Raw genomic sequence first — 24,793 nt, forward strand, 5'->3', positions numbered from 1 at the left:
ATTCCTATGAGTAGACACTGGTGCCCTTGGGAAGAGTAGGGCAATTTTCTTCTGTTTTTAATAGAGCAATATGTAAATCCCTGACACGGTCTTCTGCTCCAGACCGGGGACACAGGGCAGAGTTTGCACACTGAGGGAGAGTTTGTTTCAGTAGAATAATGCAGGAGAGCATTTTACTGACACACACACAGGTTCTTGCAGATAATTAATGACGGTGGTGACAGGCTCTAGTGGTGTCTGGAAGACAAATGGGCAGAGCAGTAGCCCAAAATGCCTGAGAAAGAAGAGACTTTGTGATACAAGGATGATGTTTGTGATCGGAGAGTCTCTTAACATTGCAAAGTACTCACACTGTGCCGGAGGAAGAGACAAGCCTGGATTGTCTGCTAAAGTTTCCTCACTCTGCTATCATCCAGCCTACTGCACTGACATCCAGTCTATCCTGCACAAATGTCTTGTGCAATCTTGAGCTCTCCTCCTCCAGAGTCTGGGCTTGGGCAGACTCTTCAGGAGAGATGGAAGGTGGAGTAGCTCCTCCTGGGAGTGAGTTTAGGGTGATTCCTGAGTGGAAAGTGAAAAGGAGAAAAATGCAAGAGTATGATGATATAAGAGTGCAGGAAACCAGATCTTGTGTAACATAAGGAACTTAATGATCATGTTCTAGCAGAATGAAGGATCAGACAAAGTGATAGTACTTTTGCAGCTCCAGCTTTCACAATTCTGTGATTCTAATGCTTGGAATTTGCAGATCAAGGTTCAGCTTTCAGCTGACTGTGACAGCATAATCCCTGGAGTTAAAAGACAACTCCAGAAGCCAAGCCATGGCACAATATGAATTACTGCTAAAGATTCAGTATGGGGCCAGGGTTATGATTGCAAGCCTCTTATATTAAAAATTACAGGTGTGCACAGACATGCTTAGTGGGCCAGGCAATACAAATATTGTTCCCTAAATTTCCACTATCATGAATGTTGATGTAATTATCTAATGATCTGTGCCATGAGTTGCAACTTCAACATTGCTTTTCATTTCCCTAACGTTTTTGCTCATTTTGTTGCCAGTAATGTTGTTCAATCTGCATGAAAAGAAACAGTCTCTCCTGGAAGTGTAATTTAGAGATGTAGCAGACCAGAAAACTAGTGGCAAGAAGCTGACTGTCACTGAAAATTGAACAACTGGGACTCAAAATCTAGTAGAAAAGCAAAGATTAATGGGAAGTAATTTGTTTACACTCAAAAATCATTTAGGGCAAAATTGTACCTCCTGGAATTATATATTAAAGCAGTTTTATTATTGCAATAGAACAATATGGAATGTTTTGCTTTTGAAAAATATAAATAAATTACTTTCAGTTGTGGATGGGCACTTTATGTGCTGTCATGGATTGGTATAAATAAGTGTTTACACAGTCTAACATGAGGAAGCATGATGTTTTAAGGAGTGCTCAGATTTTGCAATAAGAGTTGCTTACTTTATATTAGCACATAGGAATTACTTACATAAACTTTAAATGGTTTGGCTGCAAAAACTTGGTTGCAAAAGGCTTGCTTGAATCCTTGCTGCCAAGAAAAAAAAATTAAATTAAGACAATACTACATTAGCAATGTTACTTTTTGCACTGCTATATATGTGAGCTGAATAGTCTTTTTTTAATTTGAACTCATGCTGTATGGGAAAAAAAGGATTTTCCCCTTTTCTTTCTCTTGCTTTGTTTATTTGAAACAGATAGATTATGTTGTTTTCCCTGACTTAAACCTTCCTGAAATTTCTATCACTGATTACTGCCTGGATTCACCAGGAAAGAGAATTCTACCCACAGCTTACTCACTAATTTCCTTTCACACCCACCACACATCTGCACTTGGGACAACAGGAAATTTTAATTAAGACAAAACCTTTTTGCATGATGATTTCATTTCCAAGATAAATAAAAGCAAGCTGGCAGCAACCCTTTGAAAGGAAGGAGCCTGTTTAGACTTTCTGTTACATACAGTTGGTTGTCTTTTTCATCCGCTTTCCTTACATCTTTTCATTTCTGCTGTGAGTTTTATTGTGCATGAAATTGATGGCTGGTAGCCCTGATTAAAGCCAGGCCTGACACACTGAGGTGCTGCTGGACAGACATGGCTCACTCCTTCCCCTACACTGAATATTCTAGATATTCCACTGCTTGCTCCCCTCCATTCTGTTTGTTTGGACTACTGGAGGTGAAAAAGACCATGGAAAAATAGCTCCATTTCAGACATCAGTATGCAGTAATCACGTTTAGCACTGGGTCATTAACACTAGCAGTAAGAAGGTCTGTGATCTGAGAGAAATAGTGTGAGACATTCTTGGACATTGTGGACATGTTGGAGTCCATCTGATGATCTGGGAGAAACCAGGTGCCTGACAATCTTGAGAGAAAGAAAGGGATTGGTATCAAATGGACCTTGTGACTTACTAGTGTGTACAGGTTGCCTTCAGGCACAAGGTGCTATTTCAGCAGCAACTGCTTAGTCCATCTCAGTGTGGGCACAAACAGTGTTTGTACAGGTGCTGCACCTTTTGCTCTTGGAGAGGGGACATTCACTGGGCCCACACAGGCATCAAGCCTGAGAGTGAGGCAGAGCGCTGAGGATTTCTGCCAGTCCCCATGACTGGGCAGGTGACCTGCAGCTGGATCTTGACGTCAGTGGCAGTTCTGCCATTCCTTTCAGCAGGACCAAATGGTACATTCCTAACACTGCATGGAGTTGGCTTAGAAGCTCCCTAGGGATCTCTTGTAAGTTGGTCCTAATTTTCTTTAATTAAGCAAAGTATTAGAGAAAAATGCTTTTTTTCTTTCTGGAAATGCAGGTCTTCTATTTATTGGTAAATGCAGCAGAGAAATTAAACTTTTCTTGGCTTGACTTTTGTATATGTCTAACCCTTAATTTAGCAGAATCACTAGTACTGGTCAAAGAAAATTAAATCTTATTGTTCAGTATGACTGATTTTTTTTACTCTGGAAATTGCTGAACTTGACCCATCCCTTGTATGTCACCATGAGATATCAGATGACACTTTAGGCTCAAAATGTTACCAGGTTCCTTGGAAAAGGAATAGGCCAAGTTTCATTATGCATACTAACTGGAATTCAGCCTCCATGGAATGACTGCACTATGGTGAACCAGGTGTAACACCCTAAATTTAGTCACTCCCAACTTACAATGACAGATTTTAAAAGGTGTATTGGCCAATGCTGAAGAACGTAGATGGGCTTGTTCGTGTTCTTCAACTGGAGTACATTTGCAAATATTTAGTATGCAAGCCAAATTCTGAAAGAGTTTAAGTTTTATGTAGCTGTTTTCTTGAATAAAGTTTTAATTTTGATCTCATTTCGACAGTTTTCCTCTTTCTGCTGGTTATTTTCAGTGTCAAAAGCCATAAGTAGAATGATACATGTCCCTGTGGGTGAAATCTCATCCACATAATTTGGTATTTTCACAGCATTACTCAGCTGGGCTGTTTTATTATGAGGAAAATGAAACTTTGAAAACATTTCCACCTCCATAACGTACTTCTTAAAATTTAAATGAAAAAGAAACACAAAAAACCCAACCAAAACAATTTCTATCTGGCAAAAGCTGAGTCTTATTTTTTCCAGGAATTGTGTGACTACTTAATCATTCTTTAAAATAACATAAGAGACATTGGAAATTTGCTTGTGAAAAAGTAAGAATGACTCTCTGACTTCCAGTGTTGTGTGTTTTCAGCATCCTGTGTATTGTGTGAATGTAGTTGGAACACAGAATGCACACAATCTTATTACTGTCTCCACGGATGGCAAAATGTGCTCCTGGAGCCTGGACATGCTCTCAACTCCACAGGTGGGTTTGTTTTCACCTACACGGGGAGGAAAAAGTGTCTTTGGTAGAGCAGGATACCTGGGTAGTGGAACATAGCTCCTGAAAGCCAAAATCTCGCATCCTTTACAAACTAAAACCAATGGATGCACTTGAAAGCGTACAGCTTGCTTCCAGCAGTCTCTGCTGAGAGCCAAACCCCATTTCCTTTACCACAAATCATGTAATTATTGTAATACGTTAATGCATAGGTCAGTTTCAAGTGAAAATGAAATAGTCCATTTTAAAGCACGGTAATTACAGAAGTCGCCTGTGGTATAAATTGCACTTATTCTACAGCATTGTTTAACAAATATGGACTAGATTGCACTGCTGCTGAACACACCCTAGGCACTGCAGGTTTCCAAGGCACACAGTCAGAAACTCAGAAACTTATTTTGCTGGCAGCCTTCAGTAACCAAAGGAACAAACAATTCAAATCAAAAGTTTTAAAACTAATTCTCCCCCTCTGGAATGTTTGTTACATTGTCTGTTCCCCTCCTCCTCTCCTTTGTATCAGAAATGAAAGGAAACACAGGAAAATTGCCCAAACCACTAGTGATTATAATAATGGAAACTAAACAAAGAATCCAATGCTGAAAAAGGTGTACAGAAAGCATCTTTTAAGTGTTATCTTCTAAAGAAGAACATTTTCTATTCTAACACATCACTCATTTTTATGCACAATTTCTTAGAATAAAAAATTAATATCATTTTTACTAAAGATCATGGGATCTGATCGTGTTTCAAAATGCTGCATAGAAACTCCTGATAATGATTCCATTAATCATGCACTAATGTGCAATTACTATTGAATTATTTGCTTTTCAGTGTTGACACAAGAGGTGGGACTCCTCTGTCCTAACCTCAGCCCTCTAAAAGTTGATGTGTCAAGTCTAAGTTAGAAATTCAAGTTTTCTGTACAGTTGAGGTAGAGAGAGGATGGTGCTTCTGGAGGATGACTCACCTCATCCAAGTGTGAAAAACCATTTCAGATACCCATCTTGGGACACAGAACTGTCCTATCTTAGGATGGAAGAGGATTCTGGAAGTCATCACATCTACTCCTCTACTCAAAGTGAGGCCAGCTTCAAAGTTCGACCACATTGCTCGTGTAAGGCAATAGTGTGGTAGTTGTGCCCTGGGACTGTAAGAAAACATGAGTCTTCTGCAGTACACATGGAGGCATCTAAAATGGCCCAGGCATCTATGTTCGGGCACCCTAATCCCTTCCGCAGTTTCTCACCTAAACATCAAGAAGATAAATCCCACCCCTGCATATTCACTTACTGGAATACTAAAGTCTGAAGCACAGATCCGTGAACATCTGAGTTCCAGTACCTCATCACTCAAATGGAATTTCCCTGCTCCAAAACTGGCTCTCAACAACGATGGGAACACACCCCACATTACACTGAAGTTTGGCACATGGCTCATGGTGATCTAGAAAAGAAAGGCACAGGACTTGGCATCAAGCTGCATGCCATAGCTTTAAACTGGGAGGAGTAAAGTGTTGCTGATGTGTGTCACTCTGAAACTTTCCAAAGACAGCTCCAGAGCACTTGTGTACAGTCATGGTGTGGGCGCTGGGAGCAGAGAGTCCACCACAGTCTATGGCCATGCAGAGATACTAAATGATGATCTCACCCCAGAATACTTTAACAAAAATATATGATGTGTCTCCCATATTAACAGAACTTCTTCTCCCTCTCTCACTCAAATGTTTACAGAAATATGGGGTGGTCTCCCAATGGAATTCCCATGCCTTGTTTTGTCTTTATAATAAAAACAAATTTATTTCAAAGAAAAATATAAACCAAGCAGAAGTATTTCTCCTCAAATTGTCGATTTGCACTGCTCTCCTCTCACAGGGATACCCACTTTCTTTACAGCAAAAAAGCCCTTTTGAGAAAAACCCTACAGGCTTTGGCCCTAGAAGAACAGCAGCATAGACTTTTTAAACATAGAGAAGATAACCATTTAAATAGCTAAAGATGAAGATGGTGAAATCATTCAGGCCTTTTGTGGATTCTTGGGTTACACCATTTAGGCTGAAAAACTAAAAAGTTGTGCAAAATCTGCTCAAAGCATACACATCTTGCAACAGCCACAAACTTGCATGGTGATTGTATTTGCAATTGCAAAAATGAGCGTGCTGATTTACTTTAAAATATAGCTACCAAATGAAAACAGAAAACATTCCTGCTGGTTTGTAGCTTGATGGTGGAGTCTAGAGGGAGTGTTTATGGTTACCTCAGAAAATCACTAAAAAGCAATGTTTAAAATGGTGGCAGTGACTGGACCCCAACTTTTAAATTTTGTTCTGCAAAGGCACAAATGACACAGTAGTGCAATAAATGCCTCACATGCACACAATACTACATGTGCTTCCTGACAACTGATTTCCAGAATGTAAATAGAAGGGTATTGCATGATTTATTAAAGCCTGAGGCTGGCAAATGTAACCATTAAGGTATTATCTTTAGTTTCTGCACCATTAGATTTTAAATTCTCACCTGTCATCTCTGGCTGATTTAAGATGATGCAGAAAAGACCAGTGCCTTCCTGCCAGTCTCATGTGTGTGACAGACAGCACTGGGGATGGCAGGAGCATCCTGGTTGGTGACATTGCATCTTCTTACATCTTATGCAGAAATCAAAGTCCTATGGCTGAATCAAATTATTCCTCTCCTGCTGTCCCATGTAATATTTAAAAATCAATTATTAAAAAACCCAACCCAGGCTAACAAAAGGAGGATCCCAGGATAATAACAAAAACTTGTTTTGGTAGGAGAGCATGGAGCTGGTGTACAATAAGTCCAAACCAGTGGCGGTCACAGGAATGGCTTTCCCAACTGGAGATGTCAATAACTTTGTCGTGGGCAGTGAAGAGGGAACAGTCTACACAGCCTGTCGTCATGGAAGGTGAAGCTCAGCATTTTGTATTTATAAAACATTGTGTACCTGTGTCAATGAGAGATAGCCAAGTGTGTGTGGAGAGTGTTAAATGTTTTTTTCTCTTGGATCAGCAATGTCTGTACTGTTCCTGTGACCAGCACAGGAGCTGCCCAACTCTGAGCATCTGTGCTACAGCCTGTTACACTGGGGCAGTTACCCCAGGCTCCCTGTGTAGTTGGTGGGCAGCAGTGATTACTCTTAGGCTGACTTCCTTTACCTTTTTCAGTCATGTGCCTGAAGAGAAGATGGCTGGGCCCTCAGAAACGCCTCTTTCATACCCATGAGATGAGATGAGATGAGATGAGATGAGATGAGATGAGATATGAGATGGAGATTTACACAGCTGTATACTGATTTATACACCTAGCTGGGATGCAGGTGTCTATGTCTGCACAGGTCAAATGAGGCCCTAGGAGACACTTCTGTTGCAGACTAATCAGGCCTCAACCAATACCAGGTGGTAATCTGCTTTATTTTTTACCATTCTGAGTTCCATCTTCCACAGGGATAAATCAGAGAAAAGCCACCATGGGCCTGGTTCCTTTAATAACATGGATGCAGCCACAGTGTGCCACATGGGTTCTACAGAATCCTGTGCTCTCTCACACATGTATAAAATAATCCAGGCTGTAGTCTGATACTGCAAGTTCCTTGTTTTGCACCCTGCAAACCTACAGGATGCTAGTGCACTCCGTTAGCTTCCAGTAGTAGTTCTATCTCTGGGAAATTTGAAAGGCTTTTGTAAAGAGCAAACTTTTTCCACTGATGGGCTTGGAGCTCATCCCCACCAGTAGTATTCAATGTTCTCTGAATTCATATTTTATCATATTCTGAGTTTATGTTCACCAAAAAGACATTGATATGGTGGTTTAAGATTGTAAGGCTTCTATTACACATCCCCAATGTTTTATAAATATTGTTTTATATATGTTTATATATGAGATTATGTATGTATATATATGAGATGTGAGGGGACACTGCACCACTGGATGAGGGACCAGTTTCCTCTGGCACAGCTCCATATCTCCTTTCAGTACATTGTACTCACACTGGCACAGGGCTGACAGGCTCATCAGGACTGTGGCTATTTTTAATGTATATTCTTCCACTAGCAATTTTTCTATAATCTAGCTAAAAGGGTAATTTCATAATTCCCTTTTCTGTGTACGCTGTGAGACAGCACTGACAACTGATCTGGCATCATTTGCTTCCAGGAAGAAGAAAACTGTGCACATTCTCTTTTACACAGCGTTGTACTTTTCCTTCCTAATAGCTGTTCTAGCCTCTGGCTGATGAAATGCACATCTCCCCTTATTCAAAGTAATGACTGTATGATACCTGATCACAGGATCAGTTCTTTCACTTTTTGTGAAAAAGCGTTTGCTTCCTAGGGACTTGATTGACTGCTGTGAAAAGTTACCTTAGATATTTAAGAGAAAAAGAATTGCTCATAATAAGTCATTAACATATCTGCATTTTTATTTTAATGGTTATTCCTTGTGATAATGGCTTACTCTGAGGCATAAGCTATAGTATAATTACAATTTAGAGTTATTTTATAATTATACAGAAATGTTATTTCATTCTACAGGAGCAGACAGTGTATATAGAAGTGAGTAAGCTAAGTCTTCAGAAGTAAGAGAAATTCTCACTGTGCTCAATTCTGAGCATTAATTTTGCCCACTGGAGTAAACCTCTGCAGGCAAAGTCATTAGCAGAAGGAGAGGGATTTGCAGATTAAATAGGACTTCAAAAGGAAACAGGAACCTAACAGTAAAGAAAAGTTATGTTAAATCATTAGGTGGTAAATCACTCTCTGCATGTAAATCTTTCTTCTTCCTGCAGTAAAGCTGGCATTGGTGAAATTTTTGAAGGCCACCAAGGACCTGTCACAGGAATCAATTGTCACATGGCAGTGGGTCCCATAGACTTTTCCCATCTCTTTGTCACATCATCCTTTGACTGGACAGTAAAATTGTGGACCACAAAGGTAAGAAACACAAGTTGGGCTGGGACAAGTAATGCTACTTGAGAAAATACTGTTGTCAGAAATATTTTAATACTGTCCATCATGTCCTAAGAAGCAATTAATTGAAAGGCTGTGGTTAGAATGAGCATAGTGACAGAATTGTAAGTAAGTAAAGTAATTGTAAGTAAAATACATAGCTAATGTAACCCTGGCGCATGCCTTGCCCTTTAGGGGACCTTCATTTCAGTATTAACCCTAGTGCTGAGCAGTTTCACAAGGCAAGGAAATGAGGATGTCTTACACTCCCAGCCATCAAACAATCCATTCAGCACTCCCTGTGCAGGCTAAATTGCAAGGCTAACACTCTGCACCGTGGTGGTGCAGGAGCAGGAACACTTTCCTCTGATGAAGCAACAGGGGAAGTGCATATACAACTCAGTGCAATCAATATCACTTGTGAAATTCACTGCTGGAGGAGGCTGTGATAGTCAAAGGGTATAAAATATCCCAATGACATTAGATACTGGAAGCAGGGAGGAAGTTCATGCTGGAGCTTACATTTCTGACCACTAGGGATCTGTTACTGACTACTCTGTGGCTATCTGCCTGTGACCTCTTCCAGACAGAGCCAAACAGCAGAAATGTCACAGTCCTGTGAAACTTTGAAACCTCAACAGTCCATGGGACAGACTAAACAGATAAATCTGGTTTATTAACAGGCTGAGTAAAACAGAACAATGAGATGTTAAATCCTAATTATATAAGTTATCTAAATTTATTTTTTTTTATACACCAGAGTAGAGAACTGCCTTCTAAATGTCAGGTTCTTGCCTTAACCAAGTTGGTTTTATGCCTGCAATTGGTTCACATCTTGAGCTGCACCCAGCAGACTTCCAGTAATGGAAGCTGACCCCAGTCAGGAAGTATCTCAGCATGTGTTCCTGCAAGACATCAGGGCTTGGAGATGCTAGAACAGATGCACAGCAAATGGAAATATGGAAGTGATCAGAAGGACTCATGTGACAGCCTTGTGCTGCTAAAAAAAGCAGTTACCTAGATGAGAACTTGAATTACAGTGACCACAGCTGATGGTTTTGTCTTGAGCATTATACTTCAGGAAACTGGTAATGAGAAAGGTCCATGATTTACCTAATTCACATGTAACTACATACATCACTAACCTTAACCAATGCAAAAGTAGTCCAGAGGAGTGGACATGGGTAGGCTGGAATGGGTCTGGGATGGTTTCCTAGGTGGTAAACGTTAGAAAAGGCTGCAGGATAGCCAAGGGATGGACAGCTTAGATGCTGGCTTACTGGGGCTAGATAGGCTATTTGGTGTGTGAGACAAGGAAGTCCTGGCCAGTGGTGACTGGGGGCAAGGGAATATTGGAGTGTTGAAGCTGAAGCTGAGTAAGGGGAGAAGAATTTGTGGGGAGTGCAGGGAAGATGAAAGGCAAGTATTGAATTCCAATCACACATGTACAGAAAAGTCTTGGATTGGTATTTAACTGTCAGCTTGAAGCTGAATATGGCAATAAGGGTCTCATTCATCTGCAGCTTAAATGAAATTACATTAAGGGATAATAAAGCCTGATTTTTATTTTAAACTCTTGAGATTTTAGAAGTTAGTAGTAACACTAACACAGCACATTTTAGGCACAAAGACACTGCAGATAGTAATACACAGTTATCCTTGTGGAATATTTCAGTGCCAGAATGGTTGGGTCTGATTTTGTTCAAGACAATCAGTTTTCAAAGAACCAAACCATTTAAATTTCTGATACCTATCAAGTTGTGGCCCATCTGGCAAGAGGGGCTTCCTGAGAAAGCTGTTTGAGCTGGGTGAGCTGTGATGTACATGTGACACACCACAGCACCGCACATACCTGGAAGCTGCACTGCTGTTTTGGATCTCTCACTTTATTCTGGAGCAGGTTTGAACAGCAGCAGCAGCCCCAGGCTGCTGCCCTGCCAGCCACTGCCCTGTGAAAACATCCTCTGAGACACTAGACAGGTTCTTGAATTGTGATGAATGTTTTCTTTTTCTCCCTATTCAACTGCATCAGAACTTTATTTCCATATTGTCTGGATAATTTTCTTGGCTGGAGCTACTACATATTTAAGGCTCTCTTTGTTCAGTTCTCGCAGTTGAGGCTCAGTCAATCAGTGGGCTCTGAAAAAAAACATAGTGGATTGATATGAAGTATTAAGTGCTTCTGCTGGCTAACAAGATTTTAGTCAGAATTGGTTTATTCCTTTAGTTTCTTATTTGTAAATTTAATCTCCCTATCAGCATCCAAAGCCATATTTCTTTCCTGCTTCTACCAGTGTTGTCTACTTAATCCTGTGTACATTATCCTCTTTGGTCATGAAATTCAATTCCTTTCTGTTTCACAGGTTCAGAGTCAATGTCCAATTGTAAAGTGAACCATAAAAGCTTTGTGTTTATATTGTCTATTGATGTTGTGTAGCATCCTGGGGTGCTTACAAGAAAAGCACTTTCATAGCAGGCATTTGACTGATGGATTGAAAGCACCATCTCCCTTAAAAACTCTCACTTTACATTTTATAATGTTTTTGTGGTTAACACATTTTCTAGCTAAAGGCAGTTCAACCAGCTGACTGAGAATAAGATTTTCACTAGTGGATGAATGAGTGTTTTGTAGATAACACTAATACAAGGTTCACATTATCATCCATCACATTAGCCAAAAATTAGATCCCTGTGTGAATAGCAAGCAACCAGAAGCAACAGGAAAAGAAACAGAATTTGCAAAGTTACTTGATAACCAGAGCATTACCTGGCTCCTGATGAAGTTAATAGAGCTTTCAACTTGAATTTATGTTTCGCCATGTGAGCAAGTCTTGGATGCAGAGCTGTCAAAGGGAAGTCCTGATGTGAAGTGTCTGTGGAGCTCTGCCCTTAATTAGGTAGTGTCGGTACGATGCTTTGAAGAGGTAAAGTGCTAAGTGGAAATGCTAAGTGTTGTTAATTAATTAAACACTAATCCTCATGAATGAATAGCATGAGGTTAAATAATGAAATGTAAGTATTGTTATTATTACAGCAATTGCTCTTCGGAGAGCAAATTTTTTTATATTGTGTCAAGAGATGGAAGCCGTCTTGGAATTGTTAAAACATAGCAAAACATAAGCTGGTTTCAGCTAAAGCCTAGAAGATGGCTTGTTTGCTGCTAAGGGAGTTAACAAGGGTCTGGACAGAGCTGGATTTTGTTGGCTTTTTCATGCCTTCTTTAGCTCTTATCCTTCCACTGAGGCAAGGTGCTAATGACTGGTTTTCTCCTCTTGCACCTATGCCTAAAGTCATGCTCAGATGGGCAGAGACTGGAATAACTGAAACAACGTTATTGTATCCCCATCCATGCTTGTCTCCCTCTGCCTAACGTTTAAGTAATGGTGGTAATGCCATCATCAGAAGGGGGTTCAGAGGTGAGCAGACTGGTAGTAGGGCCACCACATCACCATTAGCAGGATCTAATGGAGCCAGAGATCATGTGTGTCCTCAGTGACAGACAACCCATTGTGTGTCTATGCTCAGTTTTGCTTTATAGCACGTGCATCAGTGGCAGTGCCTTCTTCATCCCCCTCCTTTCTCTTTTTTTTCTTATGCCCCTCACATGTTGCTCTTCTCTTTTAGTATGCTGTGCTGTCCCAGTCTGCAGTCTGTTGAGCTTTTTGAAAAATCACATTTTAAACAGCAAACATTCCCATTTCTATGCTACGTGCCTTCACATACATCTCTGTATCTTGAATATCTTTTGCCAGTGTCCTTGTTGACAATCTGGGTATGACCCAGTCCTCCTGTCTCTTGGAGTAAATTATTTTACCTGTTATACCTTCCTATCAGCATGTAAGTGTATATCAGCATGTTCAGACTTCACTGCTTCTCATTTGGCCTAGAGTTGAACACCATCTCCCTCAAGGTCCACCTGAAGCCTACCTGGATAAAAATGCAGCATGTGGTGGTGGTGATGCTACTATAGGCAGGTACCTCTGCTCTTCCCCAGAAGCCTTGCTGTTAGGATTTGATCAGATCCACTTAATAGACCAAATTTACTGTGATGGAAAAGGATGTTGCTGAATGAACCAGAGCACCACTTGATGGCCACCTTTGGGCCATATCTTCTCATATGATCCTGTAAGGCATTTTAGATTACTCTTACTTCATATGAATTTGGATCCTCCTGGATCTTTTACTGTGTAGAGCTTTCACACTTTGGTTTCTTATGCGGCCACTGGAAAGAAGTAATGTACTGCATACATTAGACATCTCCTGGAGACACTGCTATTCCTGCCCACCACTAACTGTGCAGGAGCCCAAGTCTGGCAGATGATCAGTTGCTGCAGCTTCTGGTGGCTTTCTTGCATCTGGACAGCCCCAGGCCATATCTAAACTGGCAAATCTGTCAGCACTTTTGAGCTCCCAAATCTGTCTTCTTATTCTGGCTTCTCCCAAACCACTACCAGGAAGGAATCAGCCTCTTTATCCCACACCACACACACATATACACATGCACCTTGATTTGCAGCCAGAATCCTATGGAATCCTTTACTACTCCTCCCTCTGACTGATTTTGGTGGGGCTTAAATGTCTATCTCAGGGGACAATTTCATTCCTCTTATTTTGGATACCTGACTAGAATGGTCTCCCTCACTGCTGCATTACCATACAAAGTTCCTTTCTTTCTCTTTGATAAAATCAATTAAAATGATTAATTTGATTAATCACTGTCCAAATGTTAATTTTCTCTCATTATAGGGAATGACAAAGGGAGATAAAATAGCATGCTGGGATTTCATGGAAGTGGTCTCTCTGTGGTATGAGTTCAGAATTTTGAGTGTGGTCCAAAAACGAGGCAATGAATGAATTTGCTTCAGAGCACACTTTCTGTCAAAAGGCCAAGCTGACTTGGGGAAGAGGGTGGAGTTGCCTGTTCAGACAGGATTTTTTTAGGTTTTGCCCTTTACCTCTGGAGCCAGAGGTCTGGCTCTCATCCAGCACTATTAAAAAAAAAAAAAAAAAAAAAAAAAAGACTATTTTCTAGGTAACTTTACAGAGCAAAATTAATTTACTCATATGAAACATGGTGCTTCTTTGTAATACATTTCATGAAGAATGGCATACACACAAATAAACCGGTCATCTAAAATACTGAGTTCTAAAAAACTCAGTGGGCTAAACTGTGTTTCAGAAAACCCTAATATAAATCCAGCTGTAGCAGTGGAAGTCTATTTGCACATGGAAAGCAGAATTGGATTTCAGGAGCTTATATAATCTGTGCAAAACAAAGTCATCATTCCTTTTTTCCCTGAAATCAAAATGCAAACCTCCCACTGACAGTTCTGTTGCAGAATTACACTGGAGGATCAAGCTTGCATGGAACAGTGAAGCATTTTAGGACAATTATCAGTATATAAAGCCCAGGACTTCTTCCCTAATGGAAATTTTCTCCCACCTGCTTCAGGCAGCCATCCTTTCTCTGCCATGTGAGAGACTTTTGTTATCAGTAAAAAAAGGAACTGTGTTCAAAGTCCTACAAGATGAAGTCGTCTTCAATAATAATTAGCCTGGAAATCACTGCTTGCTGACCCATGAAAGCTCTGCGGGCATCCTGGTGGCAGCAGCTACAAATACTAATTTTGACGGTTTAGCAGACAGTGCTGTAACATCAGGCTGTGTCAGCCATCCTGCAATGTTCCTCATGCTCCTGCTTCCTGGCAGCTGAACTGCAGCAGCAGCAGGGTCACTTGAAAGCCTGGCAATTCACTGAGCACACACGCAATGCTGGGCCAGGTACCCTGCGATGAAGCAGCATTTTCTATTAAAAAGAAAAATTGAATTTTCAGGGGCCTCATACTGAATGTTCCCGTCAGAATCACAGGGGTGGGAAACAACCAAACCACAGCTACATTATCCCACTCCTCTCCTCGCCTTGCAATTTGAGCTGAACTACCTCTCTTTAACAACTTGAGGCCCAAAGCAGGGAGACCAGTCCCACTGACCCCAGAAGAGCTACGTGCAGCACCTCAGTGCATGCCACTGCCTCTCCTTGACAGGAAAGCACTAGCACACCAGTCCAGCCTCTCCCAAAGCATCTCACTCATTCTCCTGCTCTGCTTCTTGTCCCACCTGTGTGGGATATAAACTGGGACTGACAACTGGAGGTAGAAGACCAAATCTGCCCTTCAATGTTTCACTCTGTGTTTCCTCTAACCAGGATTTGGTCATTCTTCCATCAACATGCCTCGCTTATATTTCTCAGCAAGTCCCTCAAGAGCTTCTCTGAAAAATAATCTAGGAATATACTAATGTAAAGGCAGGAGAATGAACTACAGAAACTGTGAATCAGTTTTCTAGGCAAGGACAGTAAGACTTTCTATAGTGTTTTGAGCTTCTTGAAGGAAATTGAGCCATTTTTAGAAGTAGGTAGAAATTCCAAAAGAAAACAATAGTATTTCCAAAGAAGTCTCTTGACACAAATGCATAGCTAGTAGTTTAGCAAGAAGTGTTGTCCTGCTTAGAGCATGCTTTAAATAAAAGGTGAAAAACTTGATTATTTTTTAGCGATGAAGTCAGCAGTCTGAGGAAATACAGAATAAATGGCAGATACCTGTATAGGCTTTTCCAGTGTTGCTGTCTGCACTTGCCTGCAGCTTGATGTGGGTGAGTGAAACAGAGAATATTAAACCTCACAGAGTGGAAACCCATAGGCACAACTCTTGTAATTGTGGAGTAAGAGGGGCTCCAGATTAAGAATTAAACTGGATTATCTAAAACACAGAAACAACAATACACCAGCCTGGCCAGAAGGAACAGGGACAAAAATGAGCTGGGCAACACTGTTAGCCAATCTGCCTTACATACATTCTGATGTTTTCAAAGTTCATCCATTGCAAGCAAATCTTTTAAATCATTTAAATTTGCAGTAGGGATCAAGTAATGCACATTTATATCAAACTCACTGAAAATAGTTCCTCAGCTAATATGCAGTGGTGAAGAGGAATGCCATGCTTTCTGCTTTTTTTCTTTAGGAAATAAAGGTCTTTTTCCATTGGGTAAGTGGAAAGGCATGGTCGAAGAGAGTTTTTGAAGTAGAGCAGCACAGCCAGAATGTATTGCACCTCTGCTGAGTACTTAAAGAGTTAAGAAGGATTAACCACATAAGGAGTTTACCTGTCAGTAAAACTAGCTTCCAGGCTATCTCCACATAATTCAAAGGCTCTGCTGTTTGAATTTCTGATGCTCTTAAAAGACAAGTGCTGTCTGACTTTCCAAGTTCTTTTATTTTTTTCTTCATACCGTAGTATTAGACATTGAGATCAGTTCTCATTAAAACCGCCTGTGCCAATCATCAAACCTTTTTTCCTTTGCTTCCTTCTTTTATACTCACTTGTGGCGCTTTGACTTTGAAGGAAACCACAAAAATGTAATCATCAGGTTATCTCCAGACTCGGTCTGCTCTCACAGCCCCTTTCCTTTCAGCCCTACCCTTGTCCCCTCCTCCATCCATAATAATTCCCACATGTTTATGCAAAAATATTGGACTTTATTATATTATTGACAATTAAGAAAGGCAACAGTTTCAGCATCTCTGCAGGAACAATAATTTCTACAAGTGAACAGTTTTCTGCCTTGTCTGTCTGCAACATTTAGAATGCCAAAGCCCAATCAGTGTAACACTACAGCAGTTAAACGAAAGAGTTGTGAAGAGTGTAGGGATCATTTCCACACTCATCTCCTTCTCCCTGTTGCTACTGAGTCTAAATCTTAAGCCTGTTATCTTGCCAATCAAGTCAGTTAAACTTGATTTGGTGACCTGGTAGTTATCCAATAGTGAGGTGACACAACACACAGATAGGTCATAGCCCAGTGAAATGTTGAGTCCCAGAGGCTCATCTGCAATCCAGCACTGAAAATGACTGCCAGAAGGAATTTTAAGGCAGTTAAAGGAGCTTTTACTCATGTAATTCAGTTCAGGGTACCTCAGTTAGCCAGTGACATTGGGTGGCTAAAGCTGAATATCCCCCTTTTGCTTTCCCATCGCCATTCTTTGAAGGTCTGGCTAGTCCTGGAAAAGGTGGAGCAGGTTACAAATTGTGAGTTGTGTAGTGCTGGGGTCTGTAGGATAATGATACCCTTTGTGGGAATGCTGACAGGCTTTGCTGAGCCATCAGGGATGTACCTGTAACTACTGCCTCTCATTTATGACGTCTAGTAACAGTTCCTGGGAATGCTGTAACTTTTAAAAACAAGCATAAACTGAACTAAGTCCCACAAGTATAGTATCCAAGTAGGAGCTACTGGATAATCCTAGATCACTGTAACTATTAGAAAACAGATTTGGGAGAAACATGGTAGTCCAGAACTGGCAAAATTCCTGTGGAGATCAGTCAGTCTGAATGAAAACCAGGGCCTCTGACTCTGTACAAATGGAGAGAGAACATAAAGGATTGCAAGAGCAGTAGAGCCTTATACAGAGCAGAGGACTTAACTCCTCACCACAGAGGAATGGACAAGTAACCCTAGGCAGCTAATAGCTGGTGTCCCAACAAGGACATCATCAAAGGGGGAAAGGTCAAGATCAGAGTAAAGCTGATTTGATATTTGCCTCAATATTGCTAGCAGCTTTTGGTTCCTGCTATACTGTCTGCATGTTTTGAGTTGGCACCATCAGAAGGGAAACAATGAGCCTGGATTCAGCAAAATATTGAGGTCTCTTTCAAGATGAAGAAGACTGGGCTTATAAAATGCTGAACAAGCTCGGATCCTATCCTGAACAGAAGTTCCACAAACTGTGCCCTGTCCCTGTTTCTTTCACATCATCTAGCCAGGGTGACACTGCAGCACTCACTTTAAAGAAAGACAGAAGATTGTACCTTCCCTATGTGTTATCTCTGCTGAAAGAGATGTCTTTCTTTGACATCATTTTGCAGGTTGTGGTTTTGGGGTTTTTTTAAATCAATAAAGACTATTTATACAATACTTGGTCTCACAGGAACCAAGTTCATCAAATCATAGAATGGTTTGGGTTGAAGGGTCTGTAAAGATAATCTCATTCCCAACTCCTATTCCCTGGTTTGTTCAAGTGCCAGACTAAGGAACAGACACTCTGCTCAGGACCACTCTGGCTCTGTTCTTTCCAAGTACCTGAAAGCCTGAGCTTGAGCCTAAACAAACAACATTAGCTTGTTCAGAAAGTTTCTATGCCACGGACTGATTAGTCTGTCATATTTGCTGCACACCTAGAAAAACCAAATCAGCTTGAATCAACTTGCAATACCACACAACACTGGTGGCTGTTTTTAATATGGTGAGAGACAGGAGTTTGGTGTTTGGCTTATCATCTTTAGAATAGAAGATAATTGAGTAGAAAGAAAGGAGACAGTAGAGTCATACACCTGTACTGCTGAAGGTACAGTTTTGGAAAGCACCTCTAAGTGGAGCTGACACCCACAGAAATTGTGGCATTGTGTAAAAAAAATGCTCATTTCATGAAATGGGCAAAGCCAATAGTTTTTCCAGAAGTCAGATGCTAGTTAAAACCTGTGGATATGTATACATTCCTTTATATGGATAATTAGCTGCTTTATGTGTGGCGCCTCCTGGATTAAAGAAAATTCTTCTATGCAAATAAGTGGAATAGACTGGTCAAATTTATATGTGTAAAAAAACCCCTCTTTTATAGAAATGTGTAGAATTTCTTAGGTGAGCTTCTTATTTCATAGACAAGTCTTATATCCTAGACAGCCAACGGGTACTTAAAATGTTCACTCTTCCTTGTCCTCTTAAACAGTGCCTCTATACAATCACTGAGGATAAGTGATTCATAACGATTAAATAAATGAGAAAAAAAATCATGTCTTGGAATTGGCTTTTTGCTTTTTCCACTAACTTCTCAAACCATGGCCTTTTGGAATCAATGTCAAAACTCCATCGATTCTTTAGGGCAGTATTTTCACCCTACACTCTTCTTTTTCAGCAATAAGTAGATTTGGTCCAAGTTTTTCTGAAGCTACTCCTTCAAACTATTTCTTCTGTTCTATTGAATAACAGAGTGGGTTGATATTTAAGAATGAAAGCTCATCAAGTTTAAATTTCACTTGTTTTATAATAATAGCCATATGTTAGTTATGGACTGTGTAGGTCTGAAGTTTTGGTAACTTAAAACTGCTTTAAAGTGACCTTTACATGGTTCCACATTTCAACATTTTCTAAAAGCAGTTGGTATCAGTCCTTACTCATAAATTGTTGCATTACAAGATCTGCAGGCCTGGGCCAGTAGTATGGAAGCAGGCTCGCAGCAAGGAAATCCTGTGAACATTAAAGCACACACTTAAACTCAGAAATGGAGTCTTCCCAATGAAATCAACATAACTGCTCTCAGACCAGCATGAAATGTCAACTTTTAAGAAAGGTCAGTCGCTTTTAGTGTAGAAGACAGGACACAAAGCAGGATGGACCTTAAGCAGTTGTGTTCTTCTCTGGTTAAACAGTGCAAGAAGACAAGACAGTATGGGAAATACTTCCTCTTTTTTCACTGTCAGCTAGTCAAGCTGGGAGGACAGTGATATTTGGGGCAGGATGAATGTGTAGCTCAGCTCCACTAACACTGCCGTGCTCCATGCCCTATTCTTCTCCATTCATTTGTGTGTCATTCCTTGCACGTCTGAGATCTTTCTCAAAAGCTGTATTATTCCTGTTGTCCACACTTTCCCTCTGACTTTCTATCTGACTGAATATTTCCACTGTTATGGTAAAGACATTTCATTTCTGGTATTTGAGGCTTTTCAACTCAAATTCCAGCACCTTGAAAGTGTTTTTATTTTGATAACAGTGAAACAGAGGCACATCAGCTAAAGCTGGAGACTACACAACATGTGTACAGCAAGATATAGACTAGCACCAAATCTCCTGACCCTTCCTTCTAATGCCTTAGTCTTTAGGCATGAAGGGAAAATAAAGTAACAGAACTAAAAAAAAAACCAACAAAATACATTACAAACGTGCCCCACTCTAGATCAAAACAAGTTTTGATATGCTGACAAAAAGGAAATGCTGATTGAAATCTATCCTGGATTGATTGATATCTTAATAGGCCCTTAACTTCTGTGGAATTTTGTTATTTCTCCCGTGACATTACATGTTAAAGTGCTGTATGTGCAGCACTTTTCCCATGAATAAGAAAAATACCATCCATCTAGCAGTTGACCAGATTTCTTTTTCTTCTGGTGTACTAATATCTTCAGTGTCCACCAGGATTTAGACAGTTGATATATTTGGACCTAAATTAGATGTTTTCAATGAAAATCCACAATGCAGCATTGGGAATCCACGTAGCCCTTTCTAAATAACATTTGCTAGCTCACAGTTGTAAAAATTCACTTTGAAATTTCCTATTAAATACCTCTGCCTCTTCAAAAGTTTGGCATTTATTTGGTCCTAAACCCTGGAAAAGCTTTAGCACAGGCATATAAGTAATTCCAATTACAGGTGTAAGTAACTCCCATCAATAATATAGTAAACAGACACGTATGTGTTTGGATAAAAAGACATTCTTAGGGAACTAAAATATTTTTGTATTTTTTTCATTTTCTTTTGCAAAACTCCAGCCTGGGAAAAGAAATTGAAATGCTGTATAAATTTGAGGTCAAGTTCTAATTTCATTTCATTGTTACACAAAATGTTTGCTAGGCTTAAGAAATAGACAAAAACCATTAGGCCGGTTACGAAAATTTGAGACCCAATCCTGTAATCAAAGCATCTTTCAGTAATTCAAGCAGAGGAAAACCCAGCCTCTGGAATAAATCCCTATGTATTTTCAGTATGCTTTCAGATGACAAAGTCATGTAATTAAATCTCTGAATACTTTCAGTAATTTTTTGTGATAGCTGTGACAGCCAGAAATATTATGGAATTGTTTATGATAAATGCTGCAACAGCAACACACCTCATCAATACTGAGAGTCATGGCAGCATAGAAATGGACACAAACCTGTCCCAAGTGCTGACCCTGCAGTGCTTCCAGCCCCAACATCCATCCAAACACCATGGGATGCAAGAGGACAAAAACCAAAACTAGCAAGGGCCTGTCTGTGAATAGATGTCAAACGACTGCATGATCGCTTTAAATTGATAACATACCAGAGGAAAGCTATATAATAATTGGAAATTTTCCACTTTTCGGAAAAATAATGCATGGCTATGCTTTGAGGCACTCTGGGCAATGTTTCCTTTGTAAAATGCACGAGGGTGCATTCCAGAGGGACCTGAGCGAGGTGTTGTGCGGATGCGACCTGGACTGTGCATGGTGCAGTGATGCTGCATGTCCCGGGGCCGGGGCACCGCGAGGGGACCGTCCCGCCGGGCCGCGCTCGCCGGGGAACGGCAGCAGGACGGAGGCACCGAGGGACACCCTCGGAGAAGTCCCATTGTTTAGATTTCTGTCACAAGCCACGAGAATACTTAATTTCTTTCATCTCTGGAGTTTTCATTATCATTCAAATTTCATTTTCCATTAATTGATCGGGGATTAGCGAAGCCATTATGCAAAAATTAAAGGCAAGCCAGATGCGATGAATAATTCATGAGGGACAATTACACTTTATTCCTGGTGTACTTCCTAACTTCCCTCCGACTCCCCGCCTGCTGCAGATGACAGCCTTCCTTCCCTCCATCCCTCCCTCCCTCCCTCCGTCCCTCCGGAGCGCGCCGGGCGCGGGAGCCGGGGCGGCGCGGGGCTGCACTGCCGCCGCCCGCCGCTAGGTGTCAGGCGCCGCCCGCGGTGCGCGGGGGCCGCGGGGGCGCCGCTCCCGCCGCTCTCACGATCCTTATCGGAGCCTCCGCCAGCGCGCCCGGCTCGGCCGGTCCCGCTCCCGGTCCTGCTCCTGGTCCGGTCCGTGCCCGCTGCATCCCGCACCGCCCTCCGCACCCCCTCCCGCCGCCGGGGTGCCGGCCGGGAGCGGGAGCGGGCGCTCCCCCCGCCCCGTCATCCGCGTATCCCACACCCCTCGCACCGGGCATCTCATTTATCCCACCGGACAGTTGTTGCCCCATTAAAGCGCAGTCCCGCCCTTCTCGGAGGACCTTTCATCTGGGGAAGTTTTATGACACTTTGTAAATGTGCAAAGTTTTTAATTAGACTCGCCAGACAGCCCCAGGCAGCACTAGCGCCACGAAGTCTTCATGCCGCTCTCTGCTTTACAGCACAACAAGCCGCTCTACTCCTTTGAAGACAATGCCGACTATGTCTACGATGTCATGTGGTCGCCAGTGCATCCCGCGCTCTTCGCCTGCGTGGACGGGATGGGGCGCCTGGATCTGTGGAACCTGAATAACGACACCGAGGTGAGGCGGCTCGGCGGCGGTGGGAAGGCGCGGGCGGGCGGGCAGCGGGGCGCCGGGCGAGCCTTAACCCTGTGAGGGCCGGCGGTGCTGGGCAGCGCTCGCCGTCCCATCCGCCCCGCCGGGGCTCCGAGGGGCGCCGCGCTCCCTCGGGGCGGGGGCAAGCCGGCGTCGGCCGCCGCCCGCGCCCCGGGGCGCGGCGGGGAGGGACGGAGGGAGGGGAGGGTGAGGGTGAGGGAGGGCAGGTCCCGCTGCCGGGGGCGCCCGCCCGTCCCCCTCCCCCGCCTGCCGTCCCTCCTCCCCTCCCTCCCGCCTCCCTCGCTCCCTCCCCTGCGGCGGGGCTGCGCGCCCGGTACCTGTCAGGGGCGGGGGCCCGGCTCCGGCACCCCCGGCAGAAAGCCAGCGCAATTAAATGCCGCGGTGCCGGCTCGGGGAGGAGGCTCCCTCCCCCTCCGTTGTTTCAAGGTGCACTTTTAAACCGCGCCCGTTCTGCAGGTTTTTGTTATCCCCGCACCCCGTTTCTGACGCTCCAGGTTTGCGATTCCGGCCCTCACCCAGGGGCAGCCCGGCCACGCCACCACTGACTGCCAGCGGGGACCGGGCTCCTGTTGGACTGCGAGCCTTCCTCTCCCTCTGAATTTATTATCCTCTGCGCCAAATTCTCTGGGGACTGGAACTTGGAAGCCCGGTGCCAGTGCCTGCAGCGTGTCAGACAGCGAGCGTGTGCCCCTGCATCTCCCCTCACATCCCGCCTCTGAGTCGCTTGGTGCCCTGCTTCAGTCTCTTAAAGCACAGGGCATCTCTCTCACCTGTTATTTGGGGCTTTACACCCTCACCCTTTTTTTGCCTTGAAATGTTGCTGTGCAACTTAAAGGTAAAACTGCCAATAACAACTGAGTTTTCTTCTCACTGCTATTAGCTAAATAGTTGGGTCCATTGGAAAGGAAAGGTCTTGCCTTTGAATTTCACTGGTGAGAAAGGATTAATCAGATCGCTTTTAACAAAGGTTGAGATTGATTAACACTGTGTTTTTTAAAAGTATCTTTCTAAATATGCCAAATTCCGGTTTTTTTCTCTTATTATTTCATTTTTTTTTAAACACCAGAGGCTTGAATTGATACTATTCTTTCTGAATTTGAGTTTCAGCCGAAAACGATTTTCAGAAAACCTGTCATCACCTGTCAATCTTGGATGGCCAGTAATAAGTTTTCAGCACAAAAACTGAATTATTTTTCCACACACAAAGTCTTCCATGTTGTTATTAATGCAAGTTAAAATTAAGAACAAACAGACTGTAAGAAAATAAAAGGTCACGTATTAACTGGTGAGTTCCTTTTTATGTTTAAAAAACAGAAGATGGAAGGGCAGTGAGCAGTATTTTCCTCCATACACCATATTTTAATTTTTTTTTAAAAAAAAGACTGGTTGGATCATTAATATACCTTTCACATAAACCTGCTATGGATTTCAGTCAGAGTAAAATACGGGCGCAGTTTATGGCTTCCAGTGAGTGGTGCTTGCCATAAATAAGTATGGACAGGTAAGAGGAACCAGCACCGGGCACTGCACTGTCAGGGGAGCAGCGAGGCCTTTTGAAGTCCTCTGAGCAGGAAGCAATGCAGCCTTTTTAATTAGAGCACATACAGCTGGAGGATATACAGGAGGAGTCTCCTAAGAATTTATTTTGGGAAGGGAGGGACATATCCTTCAGGTGTTCTCATTAATGCAGGCTTAAACACAGAGCATAAAACCCAGCATTTTGAGAAGAAAAAAAAAAATTCTTTCCCCCCCAAGTACCAGGGTTGAAATTGAAATCAACTGATGTTTTGCCATTTTACTCAAGGAGACCATAATTTCTTTCCAAAAAATTAGTCTGGACTGCTTGATCCTATTCCCATCAATAATAAGGCTGTACGTACCAAACCACTGAGTGTTTTTTAGTGTGTTTACATATAAATATATAGGAACATCAAAAAAAAAGAATTAATTTCAAGCTTCATCCTGCTTTTATTCTGCATGCAAGGCCACCCTCTGATTTCACAAATTATTTCCGTTCTGAGAGGTCAAAATCAGCTCTCCTATAAGGATCAGACTGGAATTATTTCCACGGTATCCGAACTTTGTGTTTTTATGAGAATCAAATTTGGGTTTCTGGACACAGAAATATCATTTGGTTTCCTTACTGAGCAGTGATGAAACAAATAAAAAAATCTGTATAAATGATAAACTGGCAGGTTCTGAATAGATGTGAAGTTTTGTTACGCAGGAGAAGCAACAAAAGTATCTCTGAAAGAGAGAACTGCAAACAGTTCTAAGCATCCTAACTGAAAGTGATCGTTGTTTGCTTTTACCCTCTATCTGGTGGGTCGTAATTAGCTAATAATTTTCCAGATTTCTGTAATTGATTATGCCGTTTAAGTCTGCACAGCTATTTGCTAAGAAAAACTCCTTGTCAGCACTTCTGCCTTGGTAATAAGAGATCTCGAAGCACCTATTTTTTAGATCGTTATTACTTTTAGATGTCAGATATGTGATGTCAAAGTATTTGTGAAGACAGTAGAAAATGACAGGTCTATTACTGTGTTTAACTGCTAGCTGTTGATAAAAACCTCTGTGTAAGAACTAGATGTGATT

The 24,793-nt window shown here is 42.0% G+C and overlaps 1 protein-coding gene across 7 annotated transcripts in view; it reads left to right on the forward strand.

Moving 5' to 3' along the window:
- The window catches only part of DYNC1I1 (dynein cytoplasmic 1 intermediate chain 1), a 186,583-nt gene that overhangs the window by 140,075 nt on the left and 21,715 nt on the right, over positions 1-24,793 (forward strand). For all 7 annotated transcript variants that reach the window (XM_033052408.2, XM_033052435.2, XM_033052451.1 and 4 more), the window contains 4 exons: positions 3,739-3,852; positions 6,659-6,792; positions 8,671-8,815; positions 22,022-22,162. In XM_033052408.2, coding sequence (XP_032908299.1) covers positions 3,739-3,852; positions 6,659-6,792; positions 8,671-8,815; positions 22,022-22,162 — 534 coding nt within the window. The remainder of the gene's footprint in view (positions 1-3,738; positions 3,853-6,658; positions 6,793-8,670; positions 8,816-22,021; positions 22,163-24,793) is intronic.

This window comes from Catharus ustulatus, chromosome 1, assembly GCF_009819885.2.
Source record: "Catharus ustulatus isolate bCatUst1 chromosome 1, bCatUst1.pri.v2, whole genome shotgun sequence".
Classification (NCBI taxonomy): Eukaryota; Metazoa; Chordata; class Aves; order Passeriformes; family Turdidae; genus Catharus; species Catharus ustulatus.